Below are 27,044 nucleotides of genomic sequence, written 5' to 3'. Positions count from 1 at the left end.
TTCATTAATAAAAGTAAAATTTAATTATATAGAACAATTTGTTATTGAAGATCAGTGGCGGTGCTCCCAGTAGATTAGGACCCTCACACTATAACAAAATAGGCACTCAAGAATATTTTCAATTAAACAAATTATTTAATTTTTATATATTTAGTAGGAGCCTATATGTGGATGCGCTATTACGGTGAGGGTAAACATCGCGAGGAAACCTGCACATTCAGGATGTGCAATCATGATCGATCCAATATGGGTTGCCGTCGTCTACAAAGGTTGCGAAGGTCAGACGGGAGCCGCTTCGTGTAAAAACCTGACTAATCCAAATCAGGATCATGCTAAGAGGCGGATTCCGGGCTCTTCAAAGAAGCGAGGACGTTATCGGGACTGACCCTAGGAAGAAGATGAAAGATTATATCTTCAGGAATATGTAAACAGGGCCTCAAATTTCTTATTTCCGGAACTCTGACGGGAATAAGCTTTTGATAAAAGACTTTCAATATTTGTGAAAATTATTACTGAAAAAACGACAAATATTTACTTTTCGTTATAAGAACCTTCTCATATGCATTACGTTAAAAATATAACCACTTTCGGCCGCGGTTATATAATAAGTAATCGAATGGACCACACCTGATTACGTCATGAGATTCAAACGAACAAACGTACACACGTACAATGATTTAGTTTCTATAAACCTTTCGCTCAGCCAGTCGTGTCGATCGAATTATTTTTCGTCGAAATTATGTGATTTTCAAGTGTGCGTTCTTCAATGGTAAGTTATTGTGTGTTATTGATTATTTATATACTTAATTATTAGTGACAAACCTGATTGGTTAATTAATTTGATTAATTAAGTATGAATAAGTAGCTAGGTATTTGTGCTGTGAGCGTCAGTGGTCGAATTGGTAAGGTGCCCAGTTAAAATGCGTGAAGCGTAGAAAGGCACAGGTTTGAATCCTACCTTGACCATGTACTGATGACTGTTTTTTAAGTTAGGTACCTACAGTAGTTTGAATACTAACCGGGCTCTTACGGTGAGGGAAAACGTGGTGAGGAAACTGGCCATTCAGACAACTGGATTTGTGTAACTATGATCGGTTCAATACGAATTAGGTTTACCTGGAAAAGTAACGGAGGTCAGGTAGAAGTCGCTTCGTGTAATAACCTGACTCATGCAATCTAGGATCCATGGATCCAACCGATAGCCTACATTTTGTTTATAGAGTGCGCGCATCATTTCAATACTATCTAGAGCTGAAGAACCTTCGTAAACCATACCAATAAGTACATACATCTTAGTAAGCAGTACTGATTAATTCTGTTTCTTAAAAGTAAATACCAAACATTGTAATTTGTGAACCTAGCGAAGATATGATGAAAGGAAGAGAAAAGGGAATGGTGAATAATGAAGGTTAACTAACTAAACAAATTTTCACTCCAAATGGGAACATTGAAGGCGAAGGTCTACGATGTTCTGGTGAAATGTATTGACATGAGTACCTACAGTCTAACTTGCATATAAAAAGGATCAGCAAAAGATGGGATCCACATTTATGTCTGACAACTATTCCGTGTAACAGGCATGATTAAAATATGCTTACATTTCATAGAAGATATATACAAAAGTGCGCGTTCTACAGATGCTTACTCTAAGTTGTACCGTTTATTTATTTGTGCTCGGTGAACCTTGAAACGTGCGAGCGAAAATCACGAGGACACCATGCATGACTTTACATGTTTTGTGGTCATTTTTACCTGCAATGACCTTTGATATCAGCATTGTGCTGGATTAAAAAAGTCTCCATCCATTGATATACATAAATACATATTATCTCGTATTTATACATTTACGAGGTAAACAGAACCAATAGTCTGAAAATTAAAGACTGAAACGCCATGTTTAGCTTTTTTATACAATGATGGAATTCAGATTCCAATAGTGACAGGTTTGTAACCTATCGCCTACAAGAAGAATTAGTCGCCTTTTATGACATCCGTGGGAAAGAGAGTGAGTGGTTCCATTCTAAAGTTCCAGGTATAAATATAACTGAAGAGGTAATAAACCAACTTTCGTATTTACCAACAATTTTTTTTACGTACTTATAAAAATCTCTTAAATTCCAGGACATGAAGTTTCTTCTAATCCTGACGCTGATCACAGCTGCGTCCGCGCAGAAATGTCGGGGCACATTCTTCAACAACAAATACTACAACATGGAGGTACTGAAGGAGGGACTGAACCGAGTGAAGCAAATGATTTACAGTAGCAAAGAAAACAGCGTTTATTTCATTTACGACCAAGGAGGTATCCTATACAACGGCGGAGCAGGTTATTATAATCTGAACAATCACCAAGCCGGATTCTTCATGGGAATTCGAAACGCCACAAGCCTAGCTGTGGATAATAATAAGAACAGAATTTATATCGGCTGTGCTGAAGGTTTGTACGCGGTGACAGATGGAAATTTACCAGAAAGATTTCCCATATCTGAACCAATACTGAGCCTGTATTATAAGGATGATTTATATTTTACAAATATACGCAGAAAAGTATATAAATTCGATCTGGACGGTGTTAAATTAGTTCCTGAAATGCGTTACGATTTTGCAGATAACATTATAGTGGATGATGATAATAATTTGTTCTTCCTTAAGGATAAGAAAGTCAATAGAGTGAAGTTAGATACAGGTGCGCCGGCGTTTGAAGTAACTGAATTCCCTGTTAATTTAATGACTATGGATGTTGATGGGAAGCTATATGTGGCAACAAATGACGGGATATATCTTTACAATAGATATAAATACGCTTTAGACAAAATATCTAATTTGAAGAATGTGAAAGCATTGAGTTTTGATAAGAAGTGGGACCCAATTTATGTTGTTTTCGATTTGTTAGTGAGATTGAAGAATCCTGTAGAATGTTACGAGGATAACGACGCGTTTTTCAAGTGATAATAAGTAGTAATAATTTGTCAATAAACTATTGATCAGTGCTAATTATTGTAAAACGTAGTTTCGTTTTAATTTCCAAAGTTTGGTACTCGTACACATACATACAGACATATAATCGCGCTTTATCCCTTACGGGGCGGGGTAGACAGAGCCAACTCTCTTACAAAGACCGACTACGTTCAGCTTTATGGCTTAAAGATGGAATTGAAATTCAAACACTGATAGGTTCCTAGCCCGTAGCCTTATGCTATTAGCATTTCACTTAGTTGCCTTTTACGACATCCATGGGAGAGTGCTAGAGTGGTCCTATTCTAAAATGCCACATGGCATATATTTTACTCGTACCTACATATTTTTATAAATTTTTCCAAAGAAATGGTAACTAATAATTTAATAATTGAGTTTCTATTTATTGTAGACTTTTATAACGAAAACCTAAAGTTAAATCACGAAGGTTATGTTGCATTGTTTGACTGATTAAAAATAATAAAATATACACGATTTCCATGAATTTTTATTGTACAAAAACAATACTGTTCAGTAAAAAAAAACTTATCTAAAATATACAAATACTTTTTTTTTATACAGACCTCAATTATAGACAGTTTAATAAAAGAATGTTCTATATCCTAAAGATTTTCGACAGTTAATATTTACAGATACAAAATAGTAATAATTGAGTTTTTAACTCCACGGCTGATTTTATACAATAATACATCTAAATTATTAAGCTAATGGTAACTTTGGGACGGAATTTACAACATTTGAAGAAACCTCCCCTCTGCCTGTATTGTGTCGGGACCAATATCATTTCAATAACTTACAACAGTGATATTGTTAGAGGTACTACCATACTAAACTTTCACTAAAATAGTTTCACCACGTGTAATAGCTAAGTATATAACTTTCTATTTATAAAAATGCTGAGTGACTTATTTTTTATCTTGATGTAATTAAATGTCCATTAATTAACCAACCAAAAAAAAATAGGATAGTTATGAAACTATTTCAACATATTTTAAAGTGTAAAGTACAGATAACCATCTAAGTATAATATCTTCCTTGTTTTAACTTTTTTTCTTTGTTTTTCAAGTTTTTTCTTTGTTTTTCAATATTTTTAAGGCATTACTTTGAAAGTATAGCTCCCAGCTATATTCATCACTAGCATTAGCGCAGGGCTTTGCTCCTATGGTAAATTCCAGAAAAAAGTAGGTACTCACTTCTGAGAGTTTCTATATCTGTGCCAAATTTCGTAAAAATCAGTCTAGTAGTTTTAAGTTTTAGACATCCAAAAATACTAATCTTTTCATTTTATTAATAGTGTGGATATAAAGATTATCACGATGAAAACCTTTCAAATGTTATTTTAAAATACAATTTCTACTCTTTACATAGTTGCATCTAATAGTCATCATCTAAAGTGGAAAATAAAATAATACGTATGAGATTTGAAGTTGGTCGAATGGCATTCTTCAAATACCTATTAGATCTTAGGCCTTGTACATAATTTTAATGAAATCTTAACTTCTTAATCTTTTTAATCTATGGCGCGAACTTGTCAGTTGTCAATGGTACCCAGGGGGGCCGTATTGCGTAGAAGGTTGCTTGTATCCGTTGCCAAAGCCGGTCAGGGAACCGCTGAAATCTGCGGGCGCGTTATAATTGTAACCTCCTGTAAAAAAAAAATGTAATATGTCAGTGGTATGTTAAATAACATGGTAATGAGGTGTTTTTACAGTTCTTGTAATTTTTATTGTTTGCCATATGATTTATTTATTATTTTTAATCGGACAAAACAAATTACTATTACGTTTTAATCATGAATAGCCAATGTATTGTGAAAAATTGGTCTCAACATAAGAAGTAAGAAATAATGGTAACTGCTTTTTTAAAAATGTTTCTTTGGAAACGCCTCATTTATTTAAACTAAATAAAATAAAACTTAGCATTAGCGCCATCTATTAGACAGTAATAGCACTTACGCTTTGCAAGTGCATTATGTTTTATTGTTTCTCATAGAAACTAAGAAGGATTGTCGCCATTCCATAGTAGTCTATGTTCACACAAAAATTTTTTTACTTTAATTAGTGGCGTTTTATGGTCGTTAAAGTAAAGACATATTCGTTTAAATTATAGGCATTTGTCGTATCTTTGGTCTCTCTCTATCACTAAGGTAAACCACAGAGCGAGAACGAGACGAAATAAAGGCAAATAAGTCTCGGAATTCGGCCATTTTAATTTCGAAATAAGAATTTTTTTTTCTTTCTTCGACATTGGTATCGGTTTAAGAATAATATTGATAGGGTTCAAACAATGACGAAAATGGTAGTAAAGTTCCTTACCTTGCTGACTTGGCTCAGGATATCTTGCCTCCCCCTCGTAGCGAACGTCCGCGTGGAAACCGGTGCGCCAATCAGCGTGATATGTCACTGAAAGCGAATTAACAAGCTGTTATAGACGACTACATCGGAGGTTCTACACTCGCCTCGTGTGTAAGTTTGTTTGTATGATCGACATTAACTCGAGAACTACTTACATAAATAAATCTATACTAATATTATAAAGCTGAAGAGTTTGTTTGTTTGTTTGAACGCGCTAATCACAGGAACTACTGGTTCGAATTGAAAAATTATTTTTGTGTTGAATAGACCATTAATCAAGGAAGGCTATATAAAAACCTATCTAAACAAGTAAATAACAGTAAGTTATCAAACTAGCCTCAACCACTTTCTTATATCAATTGATGATACAAGTATAACGAGTTAGTTTAGTTGACGGTCGTAGACCTAGACCCTTTCACTACTCAGCGACACGTCTCGTCTTTTTCCTTACGGGGTATATAGAGCCAACGGTCATAAGCCAACGCTTTAGTATTGAGATACAGAAATGAAAAATTTATGAAAAAAAAATTGTAGTAATTTCTCTTCATACCGACTTTTTAAATCTGCACGGAACACGCAGCTATTACATGTTACTACTAGCTGTGCCCGCGACTTCGTCCGCGTGGAATAGTTATTATGGGCATCATTGAAGCCCTCAAGGATGAATAATTTTCCCCGTTTTTTTCACATTATCCATTATTTCTTTGCTCTTTAAAGTTGCAGCGTGATGTTATATAGCCTAAAGCCTTCCTCGATAAATGCTCTATTCGATGCAAAAATAATTTTTCAATTCAGATCAGTAGTTCCTGAGATTAGCGCGTTCAAACAAACAAACTCTTCAGCTTTATAATATTGCCATGTGGTTCCCGGCACCAATAAAAAAAAAATAGGACCACTCCATCTCGTTCCCATGGATGTCGTAAAAGGCGACTAAGGGATAGGCTTATAAACTTGGGATTCTTCTTTTATGCGATGGGCTAGCAACCCGTCACTATTTAAATCTCAATTCCATCATAAAGCCAAACAGCTGAACGTGGCCTATCAGTCTTTTCAAGACTGTTGGCTCTGTCTACTCCGTAAGGGATAAAGACGTGATCATATGTATGTATGTTTATAATATTAGTATAGTTTGTGTGAAATGCAATTAATCAGACACCCTGTATATATGTACCGACCGATCTGGGTGCGTCCGTCCGGCAGCTGCACGCGGTATTCCCCTCGCACGACGTTCCCGTCCGAGCTCTCCCGGCGGTCGTAGTCGTTCCCGGATTGAGCGTCCTTCACCGAATACCCGAACTCGTAGGACTTCGGCTGAAATGAGAAATTTATATGTTAACTAGCTGTGTCGTGTGGTACCCGGCACCAATACAAAAAAGAATAGGACCACTCCATCTCTTACCCATGGATGTCGTAAAAGGCGACTAAGGCTTACAAACTTGGGATTCCTTTTTAGGCGATGCGTTTGCAACCTGTCACTATTTGAATCTCAATTCTATCATTAAGCCAAATAGCTGAACGTGGTCATTCGGTCTTTTCAAGACTGTTGGCTCTGTCTACCCCGTAAGGGATATAGACTTGACCATATGTATGTAACTAGCTGTCCCGGCAAACGTTGTTTTGCCATATAAGTAATTTGTAGTTAAAAAAAAATGTTAAGGGTGGACAACCCTTATCACTAAGGGGTGTGAAAATAGATGTTGGCCGATTCTCAGACCTACTTAATATGCTCACAAAATTTCATGAGAATCGCTCAATACGTTTCGGAGGAGTACGGGAACGAACATTGTGACACGAGAATTTTATGTATAAGACTAGCTAATGCCCGCGACTTCGTCCGCGTAATTTTCGAGTTGAATCTTAATCATACAGTCAGATACAGACAGACAGACAGACAGACAAAAAAATGAAAAAAAATCTCTATCCGTTTCAGTCAAAATATAAAACATTTTTACTGTTTTATTATACCTGTGTATAAGTAGATAATCTACCTATAGTCTTATTACGTGTGGTTCACGGCAATTTAGAATATGACCGCTCCATCACTTTCCCAAGTATGTCGTTGAAGGCGAATAATGGATTACAAACTTGGGATTTTTCTTTTAGGCGATGAGCTAGCAACCTGTCACTATTTGAATCTCAATTCCATCTTTAGGCCATCAGATGAACGCGGCCTTCAAGTTTTTTTAGAGATTGCCTCCATTATCCTACTAATATTATAAATGCAACAGTTATAATATTAGTAGGATATAAGAACTAAGAATAGTTTTTGAAACCAATAGTTATAATTCCACCAAAAATTATCATTGCCTTTTTATAGATTCGATCTTGACTGTTACTTACTTTAAGGAATTAATCTCATAACTTACAAGCAGAGATTCATACAGCAAATTAAAATGATAACCTCTTCGGTACCCTGATTAAGTGGACAGAGAAATCTATGGAGACGATAAAATAAATATTATCATGAATAAATAATTTTTGCGGTATTTGAAGATATAAGACGGGTTTTCTTATCTGTGCCGTGTGGTTCCCGGCACTAATACAAAAAAGAATAGGACCACTCCATCTCTTTCCCATGGATGTCGTAAAAGGCGACTAAGGGATAGCCTTACAAACTTGGGATTATTTTTAGGCGATGGGCTAGCAACCTGTCACTATTTGAATCTCAATTCTATCATTAAGCCAAATAGTTGAACGTGGCCATTCAGTCCTTTCAAGACTGTTGGCTCTGTCTACCCCGCAAGGGATATAGACGTGAACATACATATGTATGTATGTTTTCTTATCTAATACGGACGTATTTTCGCCCAATAAAAAGTACTTTATTTCGAAAAGCTTAGATTTAAAGATATTTATTTTGAAGATGAAGATTTAGAAGATGAACTCAAATTGGCAAAAGATTTTAGAAATTGCATATCAGGAAGTTACCAAAAAGTACACCGTTAAATCTTACCGAAAAATAAATACGGCTCAAGTTACACAGGTAGTGCTAGACCTAAAGTAAGTTGTAAATAAACACTTGTGTTATGGGATGCTAAATTAATGACATTGGATTGGTGGTAATTTTAATACGTACATATAATACCTACATTCATACAGATAATCACGTCTATATCCCTTGCGGGGTAGACATAGCCAAAAGCCTTGAATATACCGATAATAACGTTCAGCTGTGTGGTTTACTGATAGAATTGAGATTCATATAAGTGACAGGTTGCTAGCCCGTCGCCTAAAAGAAGAATCTCAAGTCTATAAGCCTATCCCTTAGTTGCCTTTTACGACATCCGTGGGAAAGAGATCGAATGGTCCTATTCTATTTCTATTGGCGTCGGGAACCACACAGCTTTGAAATACGCAGTGGTGATAAATCATATAAGTCTACTCCACAGTAGTTGGAAATCAAAAAATAACATTTGAAGTAATCGTAGTTGAACGCTTAGAGGATTCCGCCATCCAGTTATCTAAAGGCTACGACAAAACGCGGTGAGTTTCTTGACTCGTTTTACAAATTAAATTGAAATTAATCATTATCATGAAGTAATAGTGGAAATTATTTAGACAAATCAGATATAAGAAATTCTTAATCACGTGGGTATTTTGTATTCATTACGTGATGAGATTTTAGTGCATAAGTTGAAACTGAACAAAATTTATTTGATTTTACAGGTCATAATGAAACTCATTATAATTTTATCAATTCTGGTAATCAGTCAAGCTGCTGTTATAAAAGAAGACGGAAATGAAAATAATTGTGGCGGAGTCGAAATAAATGGCGTGCATCATAGGGAAGAAGTTCTGAAGGAGAACATGGATAGACCTTATCTGTTAACCGTGGATCGTAGCAAAGACGTTCTATATTTTAGTTACAATGTCGTCGAAAACTCAGACAACTTTATATCTGCGAGGTTAAATCTCAAAACTGAAGAATTTAAAACAATAGATGATGTACCTAACGGCTTTGCACAAACTGTTGATGAAGCAACTAACGACGTCTACATCGGTGGCAGCGACGGACTTTACAAATACGATTACAGCACACACAAATCAGAGGCAATCGGAGAAAAAGGCAGTGATATTTGGAATGTGTTTTTCAAAGACGTCTTGTACTTTTCAGTGTTTCCATCACAGTTTCTGTATACGCTATCCTACGGTGAGGTGTCTAGGTTTAAAGATTTGCAAGATACTAAAGTGGACCACTTCGTTATAGACTCCAATGATGTCATGTATTTCACTAACGCTACAGGCTTTTACGGACAGAGAAAAGGTACGTCAACAGCAACTGTTTATAAAGAACAAGAAAGAACAGATAATGGTATAAGAGGAATTGCTATTGATACACGAGGGAAAGTACATATTTGTTTGCAAACTGGTATTTTTGTTTTGAATACAGATACTAATTCCTTGGATAGTGTTTTGCAAATTGATGATGCATTTGGTCTAGCGTTTGACAGTAGTAATAACATAATATATTCTGATGCCACAAGATTAGTGAGACTGATTCCGGAAAATTCTTGTTAATCACGAATAATTATTGTGAGGCTCTGACAATTAAATTATCATTTAAGAACAGTGTACAGATAGTAAGTTGGATTAAATGTAACTACAGCAAAATTCACGAGGACCTTAAATTAGTACCGAATGTACAGCCAATTTCTTTACGTACCTACTATAATAATAAAGCATATATAAATTAATTTATAGCCGTGAGAAGAAGCAAGCAAGATGAAATAAGATTTGCGATTAACCATAGTTTATTTTTTTATATGTTCTTTTCAGCAATAGGACGTATCAAGATTGTTTAATTTTATTTTATGTATGAAAAAGATTATGATGTCAAAATGGTTTAACTAGACACGAAAAATTAAGACTTGGGTGTTGCTTTGTATCGAATGTATATTCTTCAGCCTTGTATTCTATAAGTTTGTAACAAGCTTTTGCTTAATGAATTTAGCAGGGAGCTTGGTAGTGGAGCTGATATCTTGGCTGATATTTAGCTTGGTTCTCCAGAACTAAGCTCCCGATGGAATCAATTGTTGTTAAGCTTATTAGGTAATAAATTGTATTTTAAATAAACTTTAAATTTTCTTCAATCAATTTTCCATAATCTTGTTTTGAACTTGTGTTTAGAAATGCATTTATTATTAAAATAGGACATGAATCGAATTCCTTTCTGCGCAACTACTTATGCGGCAAATTGATAATTCCTTTCCAACTAGAGCTAGTTAGGTAATTTATTTTCTAATATGTAAATTGAGAATGCACATGATTGATCTTCCTTAATCATCCACACTCATGCATAAAGTCACTCCCTCAGATAACAACAAAGCGGAAAGAAAGGTACTAACAATAACTAAATTATGTGGTCAGGTCAATAAAAAAGGAATAACTACTTACAAGATTACGCCATACGCATACTAAAGAGTCATAAAAACCAAGATTTGAAAAGAAGCATTGCGAATTGTAACCCGCATTAAACGACAACAACAAAGCAAGTTCAAAATTATCATATTTGTAAAATTTTAATGGTAAGATTGTGACATTCAATAACAACATGTAACACATTTTTTAAATTAAGGATCGTATGACCCCAATTTACGTAAAGGTAATCAATATGAGGTCGAAGGTGATACACGAAAGCTCAAATCGACGCACTTCGCGATCAAATTTTATCATTACAACTGCTAAAATCTGGAATTCCCTTCCCATTTTTATGTTCCCTGATATTTGCAATCAAGGGAATTCTATAGCAAAAGTAAGTAGGCATTACATTATCTCGTATACCACCTTAGACCCAATCTTGCAGATTGAAATCCAACTCACTCGAATTACTAATAAAGTCCTACCCTTGGTATTGCAGAGACAGTAACAGAGAAGCTGGGAGGAAATCCCAAATCTTGAATTCTGATTATTCAGAATACAAAACAACATGCAGTATCAGAAATAAACACGGATTTACCAAGCAATAAATGAGATAAAAAAATAATAATTACACGAATAATTTGGTTTGTCCGTCCGTTACGATAAGAGCAGATTTACTGACGCAAAGAATTCAAGGTCTTTCTTCAATTCAAATAAAGATCTGATGAGGAAGGATGATTACAAGAGGTGGGTAATGGTAAAGATAACTTCATGGAAATTCCACTCTTATATAGATTCAACATTAAATACTTTAACTGTCTAATAGAATAGGCACGACAGCTTGCACATAATAATCAATCGAGAAATAATTGTAAGACTAATTTATTTAAAATCAGGATAAAAATATAAGGCGTGACTTATGTAATTTTACCAAAAGACGCCAAATGCTAAATTGTACTATTTTAGTCTCTGGCTACAACAGATTGTCATAGTCGTCGACTACTCAAAATACAAAAAAATTGCAATTTAGAGGAGAAACAACAGTAAAATGCAAGTTATGCTGATAATATGCGCTATAATTACTTCAATTGCAACACCAACACATTCCTAGAAATACGTATCAATAAAAATGACCCCTAACTTGTTATCATAACATCTCATAATACAACGCGAAGGATGAACAACAATATATCAATGACATAAATAAGACCTTATTGCTAAGATGTACGGTCTTAATTGTGTAAAATGTCATCTGATACTGTCATGTATACAATTAAGCGGGCGAGATATGAAGAGCTTTAGTTAATCACGCGTGGCCAGACGTAACAAACGCTTGTAAAAAAATCATGTTTGACAAACTGAAATACATTATTTTGTTGTTAGTGAGCGCGGGCGCTACGCAAGAAATTTACTTAAGTGAAGAACCTATAGACAGAATCGGTGGCAGACTTTATAAAAAAGAATTGCTGACAAATAAATTCGACTCGCCTAAAGAATTAGCATACGATTCCTCCAGCAGAAACCTCTTTTTCATGTACATGGATGATAACTTAAAGAACTCTGGACGTGCTTACATCAATGTTGTAACTAAACGAGCTGTCAAAATAGAAGGTATTGCCACGAACAAAGCTACAGCAGTGGACACTGAAACTGGTGAGGTTTACTTCGGTTCAGAAAATGGACTTTATAAATACGATCCCTTGTCCAACAGGGCTACTAATATTGGTTTGTACAATATGAATATTATGAAGATCGTTATAAGAAACAATGTTATTTACATCATCGATGCAAATAACCATAGGATTTACAAGTTATATAATGAAGGGCAAACTGCAGTTTTAGTCGGAGACATGAAAACTGTTATTGATTTCGAAGTGGACAACAAAAGAAATGTACATTTTGTGACGATGTGCGGTCTGTTTTGTTTTACAAAAGATGGAGATATTGTGAAAAATGTCGATTTATCTAGAGTGTATAATTTCATTGTCGGAGAAGAGAAAACTTATGGTGTAGCTGAAAACGGACTTTATAATATTAATTGCGTTAACGGTACAGCAGAAAAAATTGCAGATCTACATTTCGATCCTAGAAGCATAATATTCGGAGACTACGGGGACGTGTTTTATTCTGAAGATAATAACATTTATAGGTTGAAACCTGTGAGTGCATACTTCTTATACAGGCGTAAGAAAACTTGATCTTGTGAGAAATTGTGTTCTTGTATTTATTGTTATTTATTTTTTTCTTATTTATTAATACTTATTATAACCATTGTTTCGTCTGGTAACGTAGAAAAGAACAAAATTAAAGGGTCAAAAAGAAGCTTAATACTTGTAACTCTTCTTTACATTTTCTTCAAAGTATATCAACCTGTCATTAAGTAGCATTCATCGAATCAAAGACGTCCTGGCAAATTGTCAGGTCAAGAGTACCCTAAACCGACGTGTTTGCATGAAGAGAGAATGAATGTGGATGAACCGAAAGAAGTATGCAAATCGAGGCGTGTTCAAATCTGCCTCTGCTTACAACTTCGGGAATGAAGCGAGATTTTCTAAGTGCCCATATTATGTTTATCAGTAAATGTCTTACCTCTTCATTATCGTGTCCATGCCCACCATGACTCTGACCGTGGTCATACGAGCCCTGATCGCCGGAGCCGAAGCCGTGATTAGATCCAAACGAGCCGCCATGATTGGGGCCAAAAGATCCTCCTTGGGAGCCAAACGAACTCGGCGGTAAGTAGTTATTAGTGGGGGGACTGTATCCTGAAAGAAGAATAAGTTTTTCAAGAATATGGTTACTTTTATATTCCTGGGAATACTGTAAAAGTAGGTACATATTCTTCTTTAAGAGAAAGCTGTCACTATCTGAATTATAATTCCATCATGCTGAACGCGGCATTTTAGACTTTTCAAAACGTTTAGCCCTGTCTTCCGGCTGGTAGTTTCTATTAGGTTGTTCCAGCGTCTGTGGTCGAACGGTAAAGATGCCCCACTAAAATGCGTGTTAATGGGCGTGGAGACCAGGTTTAAATTCTATCTCGGCCATTACCATTATGGGAATTGGTCTCTCACTGGCACACCTTTTATACAGAAAGGTAAGGACGTAACCGGGACTAAGACCAGGAGGCTGAAGAGGAAATTTGGGATTCTTCTTTTAGGCGATGGGGTAGTAACCTGTGGATAATTGAACTTAAACTTAAATATTAAACCATTCAGTTGAACGAGGTGTTTCAGTCTTGCCGACACTGTTGGCTACGTCTGACCCGTAAAGGATAAAGACAAGCGTACCTGTGGTGGGAGGCAGGTAGTTATTGCTGGGTTGGTATCCCTGGTAGTTCCTGTTGGGTTGGTAATTGTACCCCGTCACAGGCGGCTCGCAGTTAGCCAACGCGGCCAGGAGCGTCACGCTGAACAACTGAAATTAAAACGAATCAAATTTTAGTGCCGTGTGGTTCCCGGCACTATTGACAAAAAGAATAGGACCACTCCATCTCTTTACCATGGATGTCGTAAAAGGCGACTAAGGGATAGGCATACCCAGGTTTGTAAAACCTGGGTTTCTTTAGGCGATGGTCTAGCAACCTGTCACTATTTGAATCTAAATTCTATCATTAAGCCAAATAGCTGAACGTGGCCATTCAGTCTTTTCAAGACTGTTGGCTCTGTCCACCCCGCAAGGGATATAAACGTGACCATATGCATATGCATGTATTAATAAAATTTTAGGTAACTGAAATTTCTTAAAAAACAAATCTTCCGCTGTATAAAACGAGCCACAAACATCTTCATTCTTAACGAGGTAGATAGAGCGAATAAGGCACAAGACTGTGCTAAGCTACGACGCTAGTAATGCGTTTGATATCCACCAATTCCTTTCAGCCGCCGTGGCAACTCAGTTTCGCAAGCAGTTGGAAAAAGGGATATTTTTGGTAGGTATTAACTATTTTGCCGTGTGGTTCCCGGCACCAATACAAAACAGAATAGGACCACTCCATCTCTTTCTCATGGATGTCGTAAAAGGCGACTTAGGGATAGGCTTACAAACTTGGGATTCTTTTATAGGCGATGGGCTAGCAACCTGTCACTATTTGAATCTCAATTCTATCATTAAGCCAAATAGCTGAATGTGGCCATTCAGTCTTTTCAAGATTGTTGGCTCTGTCTACCCCGCAAGGGATATAGACGTGACCATATGCATGTATTAATAAAATTTTAGGTAACTGAAATTTCTTAAAAAACAAATCTTCCGCGGGATAAAACGAGCCACAAACATCTTCATTCTTGACGAGGTAGATAGAGCGAATATGGCACAAGACTGTGCTAAGCTACGACGCTAGTAATGCGTTTGATATCCACCAATTCCTTTCAGCCGCCGTGGCAACTCAGTTTCGCAAGCAGTTGGAAAAAGGGATATTTTTGGTAGTTATTAACTATTTTTCCGAAGACAATTTAAAAGTTTTAAAGTTACCTAGTCGCAGTCTAGACAGACGGACATCTTGAAACGAGGTTAAATATAACCCACAAGATTCGAAGCAACACTTATGTGTAACTTATTTATGGGAGAGTTCCCAAGTTATGTAATGATGTAATTAAGTTGCTATTTCCCACGTCACTGTAATGCGCTCCCACAGGATTGGGTGATGTTATCGTGTTTCCGAAGATCTGGAGCAGATGCCTTCTTCAATGATGTTCTGGGTGACTATTTACTTAATACTAGAGGCCGCCCGCGACTTCGTCCGCGTGGAAACCCTATCAATCCCGCGGGAACTCCGGGATAAAAAGTAGGTAGCCTATATATTATTCTGGGTCTTCAGCTACCTGGATTACAAATTTCAGTAGTTTTTGCGTGAAAGAGTAACAAACATCTATACTGACATACAAACTTTCGCATTTATAATATTAGTAGGATAGTAAAGATACCTAGATAACTGTAAAAGTGGGACAGAGCCGGCCTCATCGAACTTTCAGAAAAAGGGAGATGTTAGGAGTACCCGTAATCGTCGAATATGCATGAAAAGAGTAATGAGTGTGGAGGAAGCGGGAGAGGTCTGTTAGGATCGTAGCGAGTGGAATTCCACAGTCTCTGCCTACCCCAATGGGAAACAGGCGTGATGGTATGTATGTATGTATATAAAGATATTAAAATATAAATTTAATTTTTTTTTAATCATTATTATGGGACATTTTGAACGTCACTTAATAATTGTCATATCTTTTGGTTTCACAAAGTTGGTTGATGTCAAATAATTAGTTTAAACTAATCACCTCGAAAGCGTCAGTGCAGAAGAAGCAGCTAGAAAGAGATAGACTGCCATAATGAGATTGAACCTTAATGAATCATTCCGAATCTTCAACACAATTGTAGTACTTATGTAACATACCATATCCGAATGTACAATTGTACAAATCTGATACGCTCTTGACAAGACCACATTCGCGATGGGAATGCCAGATAACCATCTTTATGTTTTGTTTTATAAAGTAGATTACTAATTTCACTAGATTATGTAGAATCTACGCGTTAAGTTCTCATTTAATTAACTAACCGTTGCCCGTGACTTCGTCTTTAATTTTAATTATGATGTATCGCTTATGATGCCAGGCATGCACATTTACGGCTGTCGGGGATGCAGGCGTGTCAGGATTTCCAAATAATATGATTAATAACGACTTTATATCTCTACTAATATTATAAAGCTTGTTTGTTTGAACGCGCGAATTGAAAAATTCTTTTTGCGTTGAATAGACCATTTATCGAGGAACGCTTTAGGCTATATTACACGCTGCAACTATTAGAAGCGAAGGAATAATGGAAAATGTGAAAAAAACGGGGAAAATTATTCATCCTTGAGGGCTTCAATGATGCCTAAAATAACTATACCACGCAGACGAAGTCGCGGGCACAGCTAGTATTTAATAACTGCGCATGACTGAATACAATACAAAGCTAAGAATATACTTAGATCACATATTTATATTTGGAGTTCGCCTTATAAGGTGTTGAACATACGGCACAATGTTCCTCGTATTCCAATGTTTCAGCTATAATATAGCCAACTTTCTATTGTCATAAAGAAGACTAAGGGAATGGCTAATAAACTTGGAATTCTTCTTACAGGCTATGGGCTGGCGACCTGTCACTATTTGAATTTCAATTCCATCACTAAGCCGTACAGCTGAACGTGACCTTTCAGTCTTTTCAAGACTGTTGGCTCTGTTCTCATGGGATATAGACGTGATTATATTATGTATGTGTGTAAAGAGAGTTATGAATGTGGATGAAGCAAAAGAACTATGCATGGTTCTTTGCAATTGGAAAGATGTAGTCTCCGCCGACCCCTCCAGGAAACAAGCCTGATGTTATGTATGTATATAAAAAAATATCGGCCTTCATAGACGATCGATAACCATCCAGTAATTACATACAAATAATTTCATTTCTGACCTTCGGGCATTCCACTACATTTCTGCAACAGTAAAATATATCTTAAGCTTTGAGCTTTAAGGTCGAAAGCTACTTGTGGGCATAGACATTAGAATACAATAGAAATGATCGTACAGATTCGATACGACGCGACGCGAAACTAGAACGGTCTTAATTGTGATTCTTCTTTTAGGCGAAGGGCTAGCAACAATAGTGACATATTCAAATTCAAATTCAAAATTTTTATTCATTACTATAGGATACAATATATCGCTTAATAATTGTCAAAACGTATGGTTAAACAACATTGGTTGACGTCAAATAAATTACTTAAAAACTAAGTTTACTGCCGCTTCCAAAGCGTCAGTGCAGAAGAAGCGGTAACAAACTGCACTGCAGCATTTTCTTCAACAACGTCAACTTCACAATATTAATTAAACTTAGAATAGAATATTTGAATGTCAGTTCTATCATTAAGCCAAACAGCTGAACGTAGCCTGTCAGTTTTTCAAGACTGTTGGCTCTGTTTATCCCGCAAGGAGAATGTTAAGGTTAAGATGTACCTATGTACGGAGTGACGCCCACGAACTAGTCAAAGAAAATCTGGATGATATGGGTTGGGACGGATACGAGATACATCAGGAGAGAAGAAAAAAAGCTTCCATGGTGTGGTAGCGAAAAAAACATAGTGTGTACCAGCCGCTTGTCTAAAAAGTAGAAGTCAATAAAGGGAAAAGCCAATAAGCTTAAGATTATTTTAGGCGATGAGCTAGTAAATTGTAATTATTTCTTTTTGTAATAGATTAAAGTGCGCTTCACCTCAATCTGCCAGGAGGTAAGCTTAAAAATGGTGTACGCAAGTTCAAATAGTACTTATTCACTCTTGCCTTGTAAATCCCATGTTAAATGTATCACGAGGCGACTAAGGGGTAGGCTTATAAACTTGTGATTCTTCATTTAGGCGATGGGCTAGCAACCTGTCACTATTTGAATCTCAATTCTATCTTAAAGCCAAATAGCTGAACGTGGCCTATCAAGTCTTTTCAAGACTGTTGGCTCTGTCTACCCCGCAAGAGATATAGACGTGATTATATGTATATGTATCAGGGAAGAGTGATGCGGATCTCAATTCCATCATTTACTTTTAGCTCTGTCTACTCTTTAAAGGATAAAGACGTTACGTAATGAAGATATGTAAAACATTAGAATATTTCTCAACATGTTAGTACTTGTTCATCAAGATTAAGTTTACAATCGCGAAGACTTAATAGGCAGTTCTTTGCGAACCCGTGTAAATCAGGGCGTTTGCAAAACGGACTAATCAAAGGTCCATTCGCACCATAGAACTTTAAATAATTGAAGCCTATAGAAGTGGCAAATAACACGTCTCTGGAGAAGAGCCCGGGGTGTGCCTTTTACCATGGTCCTGGTGAGTGAGGTTTTTATATCAAGCAACTCCCGTCTGTTCTAGTGCCGTGTGGTTCCCGGCACCAATAGAAAAAGTAATAGGACCACTCCATCTCTTTGCCATAGATATAGTAAAAGGCAACTAAGGAATAGGCTTATAAACTTGGGATTCTTCTTTTAGGCGACGCAACCTGTCACTTTGAATTGAATCTCAATTCTATCAGTCAGCCAAACAGCTGAACGTGGCCTATCAGTATTTTCGATATTATTGGCTCTATCTTCCTCGCAAAGGGTTTAGACGTGATTATATATGTTTGTATGTAACTCCCGTCTGATCGCGGTAAACTTTCCTTACACGTATTGTATCATGGATAGGTACATATCTCGTTGCCTGAATGTGCAGGTTTCATCACGATATTTTCTCACGGATTGAACGAAGTAATACTAGTAAATGTGACGTCACAACGGTCCATCATAGTCGCCATAACGTTTCTTATTATTTTTAAATTTTGAATTTAATTATGACAGCTTTATAATAGCGCAGAATACTGCATTCGTTTCGAAGCGGCGACACATATTTCCTAGAGTTAAAAATAAAATGTGGCATTTCTAGTATCTCACATTATTCCGATTTCTATGGTTCGCACGATGGACCTACGCTTTCCCATGCATAAGTCTCTTATTAAACACTTTATGAAACTGCTTTAGTGATTTCATAGCGTGGGAACGGGTACTGGGCGAAGTTCAAACGACCAAGTGCCTGACAAAGTTAAAAGGAGTACATACATACATACATAAAATCACGCCTCTTTCCCGGAGGGGTAGGCAGAGACTACCTCTTTCCACTTGCCACGATCTCTGCATACTTCTTTCGCTTCGTCCACATTCATAACTCTCTTCATACAAGCTCGGCGGTTTCGGGTACTTTTGACCTGACCCTTTACCAGGACGTCCTTAATTTGATCAAGATACGTTCGTCTAGGTCTTCCCACTCCGACCTTTCCCTCCACACTCTCCTTGTATATCTGCTTAGTCAACCTGCTTTCATTCATCCTCTCCACATGACCGAACCATCTTAACATACCCTTTTCTATTCCTGTAACTACATCTTCTTTCACATCACAACATTCCCTTATCACGCTGTTCCTTATCCTGTCACTCAATTTCACACCCATCATACTCCTTAACGCTCTCATTTCCACTGCATTTATTCTGCTTTCATGCTTCTTTTGCCATACCCAACTTTCACTCCCATACATTAATGTCGGGACCAACACGCCCCTGTGCACAGCCAGTCGAGCCTTTTCGGATAGTTTCTGACTGCTCATAAAGGCATGCAAAGCTCCATTCACCATGTTCCCCGCGTTCACTCTCCTTTCAATATCACTATCATACTTGCCATCTGATGTAAACTTTGATCCTAGATATACAAACTCTTTCACTTGCTCCACTTTTTCTCCTCCAATCAAAATATTACATGCTGTCATTTCTTTCTCCATTTCAAAAACCAGTGTTTTAGTTTTACTTACGTTCACTTTCATTCCTTTCTCTTTTAAAGCTTCATGCATACAGTTTACCATCTCCTGTAATTCCTCCGCTGATGACGCCAGTATAACCTGATCGTCGGCATAGAGCAGACATTTGACGAGTAACTCATTCATCCTTAATCCACTTTTAGACTCTTTCAAATCTGTCAAACAGCTATCCATAAATAGGTTGAACAGCCACGGTGACGCAACACATCCTTGCCTAACGCCTTTCTCAATCTTAAACCACTCAGTGTGCGCTCCGTTTATCCTGACACAAGCACTCGAATCCTCATATAAGGATTTCAGTGCTCGTATTAAGAGACTGCTCACCCCATGCATAGAAAGTGCTGACCACAATTCATTCCTCTCAACTCTGTCATAGGCCTTTTCCAGATCTACGAATGTGCAATAGACTTTTTGACTCTTGGCCAAAAACTTTTCGGCTATGCACCGCAAGGAAAAGACCTGATCAGTACATCCCATTCCCTTTCGAAATCCCGCTTGAGCATCCCATATTTTGTCATCAGTTTCATTCCTGACTCTATTAATCAATACCTTAGCATACAATTTGCCGACGACGCTAAGCAGGCTTATACCACGATAATTTTTGCAGTCCAGCTGTGACCCTTTTCCTTTGTAAAGTGGCACGATAACAGCCTTACACCAATCTTTTGGTACTCGGCCGCTTCTCCAACACAAATTGAAAAGGCAGTACAACTGACTAGCTACTACGCCTTTTCCTGCTTTAAGCATCTCGACCGACACTCTATCACACCCAGCAGCCTTTCCCGCTTTCATACTCTTAAGTGCTTCCACAATTTCGAACATTTCAATTTCGCCTTCCATCTCATTCTCTTTTTCTTCGCTATAGCAGAAATCTTTCTTATTTCCTTCCTTTTTTTCAAATAAACTTTCAAAATAGTCCTTCCATATCTTTAGTACACATTCTTCTCCTTTCACAACGCTACCATCCTGGCATCTGATCCTAGTCAGCTCTCTGGTTATAGTATTTCCTCGGGCTGACTTTACGGATTTCCAGAATACTTTCAGATTTGACTGAAAGTCTTCTGATAGCCTTTTATCAAAATCCTCTTTATACTCTTCTTTCTTTCTAATCACAGCTTTCTTAACCAAATCTTTCATTTTCTTATATTCCTTACGTGCTTCATTCACATCTTCATCTATAACCTCTTGCATTCTTAAGTTAGCTTTTGCTGCTAATAAATCCAGCCATGCTTTCTTCTTTAATCGCACAAGTTCTTGCACATCTTTACTCATCCACGCATTTTTGTGATTTTTTCCTATCCTTCTTCTACTTACACCACACACTTCAACAGCTACTTTCACAATTCTTTCTTTAAATTCCTTCCATCCATCTTCAATATCGCTCATTTCCTCTAAATCTTCAAATTCATCCTTCAGTCTATTAATATACTTCTTACCTACATCCATATCTTGCAAATTTTCTACTTTTACTCTTTCCAAAGCGCTGGTTTGCTCCCTTACCCTGTGCCGCCAGCGATTGAAGATACCCCTTATCCGGGATATCACCAGTAAATGGTCCGAGTCAATGCCAGCACCGCGATATGCACGGGTATCCAGCACTTTGTTCTTCAATCTTTCATCTACAATCACAAAGTCTATCATACTTTTTAAAATACCTTCCACTCTTGTGTAGGTATGGATCTCTTTATGTTGAAACATTGAGTTCGACACAAAAAGATCCCACTCTAGACAAATTTCTAATACACTTCTTCCATTATCATTCACCTTTTCGTCACCAAACGCACCAAGCACCTTTTCATATCCATCACGCTTTACACCCACCCATCCATTAAAATCACCTAACATAATAATCTTCTCATTTGGCTTGGTAACTTTCAATACTTCTCTTACACTATTCCAGAACTCCTCGTTTTCGCTTTTTGCTGATGTTGTACCCCTCGAACCCACATCCCAAGGTGCATAAACACCTAGAACGAAGATCCGAGTGATTCCAACTTTCAGCCTAATCCATAGAAGACGAGGGCTGACACACTCATACTCATTCACGCACTCAGCCATTCGTGCAGAAAGAATTAGACCGACCCCTTGACAGCCTCGGCTGGTACTGGAAATTCCAGACCAATACGCCGTGTAAGGGCCGTGCTGCGTCGCGTCGCATCCTTTCCGCTTCGTTTCATTCACGCACAACACATCCAAACGTCTTTCATCCATCATCTGGCATACTTCCTCAATCTTATCCTTCATTCCTCCTCTTACATTCATCGTCGCAAAGCGGCTTTCAGCAGACCGCATACCGCTCCCGCCGGGAACGAGACGTGATGGGGTGCGGACACCATCGCCGCCATTTATATGCTTTTTACGATTCATAATGCGATTCCCACGAGACGCTAGGGAAAAATTTTGTCCGCCCCAGCAGAGCCCCGCATGCCAGGGTAAGGCTAGCCATTACCTGGGGGTCGCCCAACCCCATGGCGGAAGTGGCACGCTCGAGACTAGGCTCGCCCCTAGCCATGCATCCATCGGCGCGGCAGACCTTAGATTGGCAGGGATTTACATTAAAGAGGAATCCCAAGTCTATCCCTTAGTCGGCTCTTACGACATCCGTGGGAAAGAGATGGAGTGGTCCTATTCTTTTGTAATGATGCCGGGAACCACACGGCAATTTGTAATGGTGCCGGGAACCACACGGCAATTAAAAGTAGTAATTAAAAGGAGTACATGCATACAAATAGTCCTGTGGCGACATCATCAAACGTCACATGTCAACAGCCAATCACAGCACGAATGCTAAATCGCGCAAGATAAATTTCCACTGGTTGTTCTCCAGTATCTCACCTAACCTGGAGTAAGATCTTCTTATTAATGGCGGTCCGGCAAGATTCCTATCTCTTTCCTGGAGCAGAGATTAAATACTACTACCTTAAATTTAGGAACAAATTGTTTTGGAGCTTTTTTCGGAGACTGTAATGTAATACAATCTATACTAATATTATAAAGCTGAAGAGTTTGTTTTGTTTGTTTGTTTGTTTAAACGCGCTAATCTCAGAAACTACTGTACCGATTTGAATAATTATTTCACTGTTAGATAGTCTATTTATCGAGGAAGGCTATAGGCTACATTTTATCCCGGATTTCCTACGGGAAACGTCAACAATGCAGGTGAAAGTTGAATGAGTCGGCCATCTGCGAGCTTTCCACGCGAACGCTGCGCAAACCAACAAAGATATAGTAAAACAATGTACTAAAGATGTGAAGTACTCATTTGCCCACTCATTGCCACAAAAAAGTCCGCGAGAGCATATATCTATCTCTTAAGGTTTACTTACAATAACCACTTTTATGTTCATTTTTTAAGATTATTTTTTCATTATAAACATAAGTTATTTTGAAACCAATTTTCTTTAATTCAGTATTAATCCTTATCCAAATAAATATGTTTATTACTTTCGGCTTTTCATGTAGACTAAAATTGCCATTTACAGTATATAAATCAGACGAATAGGTTTTGAGATATAGTCGTTATAAGCAATTTGCAGCGAAACATTTAATACGGCGAACCAGCGATCTTTCTAATACGCGTGTCCGCCTAATTAGCAGCTATAATTGATAAAGCCGAGGAGGATGTTTGCAAAAATTAATATGATGCCCAAAATAACTATTCCACGCGGACGAAGTCGCGGGCACAGCTAGTCTAATATAATTGTAATATTCATTGTGTTTTCATGCGATGTCCAAGTCGATCTATTTGCTAAAAACGTAAAATATTTTTAATATTGGCATGATAATAACTTATGTAATAACTTAAGACAGAAGGTCCTTTAAGTAGAGACTAAATAGATAAACCGACTTGATATTACATGGATCTCACAACTTTTTACGGTAGAAAGACTGAGCTGCGAGACTTGTATTTTTTTACAGGATGTTTTTGATGGCATATATTGTTCCAGTTTGTCGTGTGGTTCCCGGCACCAATAGAAAAAAAAGAATAGGACTACTCCCCATCTCTTTCCCATGGATGTCGTAAAAGGCGACTAAAGGATAGGCTTACAAACTTGGGATTCTTTTTTAGGCGACAGGCTAGCAACCTGTCACTATTTGAATCTCAATTCTATCATTAAGCCAAATAGCTGAACGTGGCCTTTCAGTCTTTCCAAGACTGTTGGCTCTGTCTACCCCGTAAGGGATATAGACGTGATTATATGTTTGTATGTATATTGTTCCAGCCATTATTTTCTCTGTCTTACCATGTCATTACACTCTAATCCTCAGCTTGATAACAGTCATCATAACAAACTCACAGTATTTTAAGTACGTCCACAAAATTGGATCTAACCACATGACATTGAGTGGATTACACAATTTATTATAGTTGGTAAATAATTGACGATATTAAATCAACTGGGCCACATTGCGAAACTTTTACAGCACTCTATGTATAATAATGCCTAGATTTTTACGTGTGATAGGTTTTTGTGTGTGTTAGACATAGAATTTTGTTGTAACTGAACAACATACATACATAAATACATAACTTAAAGCCAAATAGCTGAACTTGGCCTATCAGTCTTTTCAAGACAGTTGGCTCTGTCTACCCGGCAAGAGATATAGACGTGATTTTATGTTTGTATCTTGACATTGACTCAATCCCCGAAAAGGAGGAAACACGGAGAGTCAGCACTTTTGTATAATTAAGATTGGAACTGAACTATACATACACAGACACCGTTTTTTCGGCGAAAGAAGTCGCGGACAACAGCTTGAAGTTAATAAAGCGGAATAATGAAAACATTTCCTCATTTCCGGTTCAGTGCTTAGAAATTATCAAGTCTGTTACCGTGAAAGATTTCGGTATAAAAATTCACATTTATGGCGAAAAGCGAGTTATTACGGATATGCCATATAGGTAGTTATGCCTTAAGTCACATTTTGTTGATGATCTGAATAATGTTTGTTCCAGAATTTCGATGACATAAATACAAATAATAACGTCTTTATCCGTTGCGGCGCACACAGAGTCAACAGTCTAGAATGAACCGAAATTTAAATCTGACATATACGAGGTCTGGCTATTAAATAACGAGACTGCTTATGAAAAAGAGTTTTATTTTAAAAATTATTCTACAATCGAATGCTCCCCTTCAATATACTCCCCTTCCCTCGCCACACACCGTTCCATTCGTTTTTTCCATTGGTCAAGCTCGTAGACAGGTTGCTAGCCATCGCCTACAAAAGAATCCCAAAGTTTATAAGCCTTTCCCTAAGTCGCCTTTTGCTATATCTACGAAAAAGATATAGAGTAGGCCTATATTGAAGTGCCACGAACCACACAGGAGTACACACCAGAAATGTTTAATGACATTTGTCAATAATGTACCTACCTAGTTTCTGAAATAAGATTTTCATTTTTAAGACGTCCATTCCAATCTGAGGATCATGTGTAGAAGAAGCGGCGGAACAAACTACACTGCAGCATTTTCATCGGACGTCAATATACAAATATACATACATACATACATACCGTCACGTCTTTATCCCTTGTGGGGTAGACAGAGCCAACAGTCTTGAAAAGACTGAATGGCCACGTTCAGCTATTTGGCTTAACGATAGAATTGAGATTCAACTAGTGACAGGTTGCTAGCCCATCGCCTAAAAAAGAATCCCAAGTTTGTAAGCATATACAAATATAGATCTCTTAAATCTAAATCGTGGACGAATGCACATTGTCTACATTGTCTACATACATTGACAGTCGGTCAGGTGGACCCTGGGCCCCGAGACACTTCTGTGGAGGGTGCAACAGGGTACACGCAGAGATGAGAGGTCACTCAGTCAGATACCTTTCGTAACAAGCAACTCCCGTCTGACCTCCACACTAGTGTTGTCGAACGTCAGTCCACTATCGAGAGATTATCGATAGTTCACTATTTACACTGCAATGTAGCATACTACCTCCGCACTAGTGTTGTCGAACGTCAGTCCACTATCGAGAGATTATCGATAGTTCACTATTTACACTACTATAGATATATATAGAATAGATATATACTAGCTGTGGCCGAAACTTCGTCCGCGTGGAAAAGTTATTTTGAGCGTCATTGAAGCCCTCAAGGATGAATAATTTTCTCCGTTTTATTTCACATATTCCATTATTTCTTGGCTCCTTATAGTTGCAGCGTGATGTTATATAGCCTAAAACCTTCCTCGATAAATAGTCTATTCAACGCAAAAAGAAGTATCGATACTATTGATGGTCTATTTATGATTTTCGAGGTAAAGAATCTATACTAAAAATATCGATTTCGATTCGATATAAAAATATCGATAGTTCAGCAACCCTATTCTGCATCCTTTGCAGGGAAAAGTAACCAGTATTGGATCATGATTACGCTGTTATCAAATGTCTTACCTTAAAATGCACCATTTCGATGCGATGAACCTGGAATTAATAAAAGATTTTGTTTTATAACCGATTATTTTGCCTTAATTTTAATTTCAGATATTGATCTCGAAAATACACATACATACATACATATAATCACGTCTATATCCCTTGCGGGGTAGACAGAGCCAACAGTCCTGAGCGGACTGATAGGCCACGTTCAGCTATTTGGCTTTAAGATAGAATTGAGATTCGAATAGTGACAAGTTGCTAGCCTATCGCCTAAAAAAAGAATCTCAAGTTTGTAAGCCTATCCCTTAGTCGCCTTTTACGACATCCATGGGAAAGAGATGGAGTGGTCCTATTCTTTTTTGTATTGGTGCCGGGAACCACACGGCACGAAAATCCCGAAAATACTTTATCTATTTTAATAGATTCCTACAAAATAGATAGGTAGTATAATAATGTAATTAATTCTGATCTTAATAAATGCTTACATACAACTAATGAAGGATAAAATAAGGGATAGGCTTATAAACTTGCGATTCTTCTTTTAGGCGATGGGCAAGCGACCTGTGATTATTTGAATCTCAATTCTAAGCCAAACAG

The 27,044-nt window shown here is 37.4% G+C and overlaps 4 protein-coding genes across 5 annotated transcripts; 3 read left to right on the top strand and 1 right to left on the bottom strand.

The window, feature by feature from the left end:
- The first annotated feature begins 624 nt into the window (after nucleotides 1-624).
- Nucleotides 625-3,452, top strand: LOC106138243 (uncharacterized). Its single transcript, XM_013339352.2, has 2 exons — nucleotides 625-769; nucleotides 2,122-3,452. The coding sequence occupies exons 1-2, from the start codon at nucleotides 767-769 to the stop codon at nucleotides 2,947-2,949; spliced, it is 831 nt and encodes a 276-aa protein (XP_013194806.1). The 5' UTR covers nucleotides 625-766; the 3' UTR covers nucleotides 2,950-3,452.
- Nucleotides 3,453-3,543: 91 nt separating this feature from the next.
- On the bottom strand, nucleotides 3,544-26,477 carry LOC132903509 (pro-resilin-like). Its single transcript, XM_060951926.1, has 6 exons — nucleotides 26,463-26,477; nucleotides 13,979-14,105; nucleotides 13,278-13,453; nucleotides 6,506-6,641; nucleotides 5,292-5,378; nucleotides 3,544-4,621 (listed from the first exon to the last, which is right to left on the bottom strand). The coding sequence occupies exons 1-6, from the start codon at nucleotides 26,475-26,477 to the stop codon at nucleotides 4,515-4,517; spliced, it is 648 nt and encodes a 215-aa protein (XP_060807909.1). The 3' UTR covers nucleotides 3,544-4,514.
- Nucleotides 8,748-10,415, top strand: LOC106138245 (ommochrome-binding protein). Of its 2 annotated transcripts, none has more exons than XM_013339354.2 (2): nucleotides 8,748-8,813; nucleotides 8,997-10,415. In XM_013339354.2, exon 2 carries the CDS (start codon nucleotides 9,003-9,005, stop codon nucleotides 9,846-9,848), a length of 846 nt encoding a protein of 281 aa, XP_013194808.1. In that variant the 5' UTR covers nucleotides 8,748-8,813; nucleotides 8,997-9,002; the 3' UTR covers nucleotides 9,849-10,415. The 2 variants fall into 2 exon arrangements, with proteins under 2 accessions (XP_013194808.1, XP_013194809.1); XM_013339355.2 differs by lacking the exon at nucleotides 8,748-8,813 and adding an exon at nucleotides 8,820-8,918.
- LOC106138244 (ommochrome-binding protein) lies at nucleotides 11,971-13,011 on the top strand. Its single transcript, XM_013339353.2, has one exon. The coding sequence runs from the start codon at nucleotides 12,035-12,037 to the stop codon at nucleotides 12,884-12,886; it is 852 nt and encodes a 283-aa protein (XP_013194807.2). The 5' UTR covers nucleotides 11,971-12,034; the 3' UTR covers nucleotides 12,887-13,011.
- Nucleotides 26,478-27,044: the final 567 nt, after the last annotated feature.

This window comes from Amyelois transitella, chromosome 27, assembly GCF_032362555.1.
Source record: "Amyelois transitella isolate CPQ chromosome 27, ilAmyTran1.1, whole genome shotgun sequence".
NCBI classification, from domain to species: domain Eukaryota; kingdom Metazoa; phylum Arthropoda; class Insecta; order Lepidoptera; family Pyralidae; genus Amyelois; species Amyelois transitella.
This window is presented reverse-complemented; position numbering and strand designations above follow the sequence as displayed.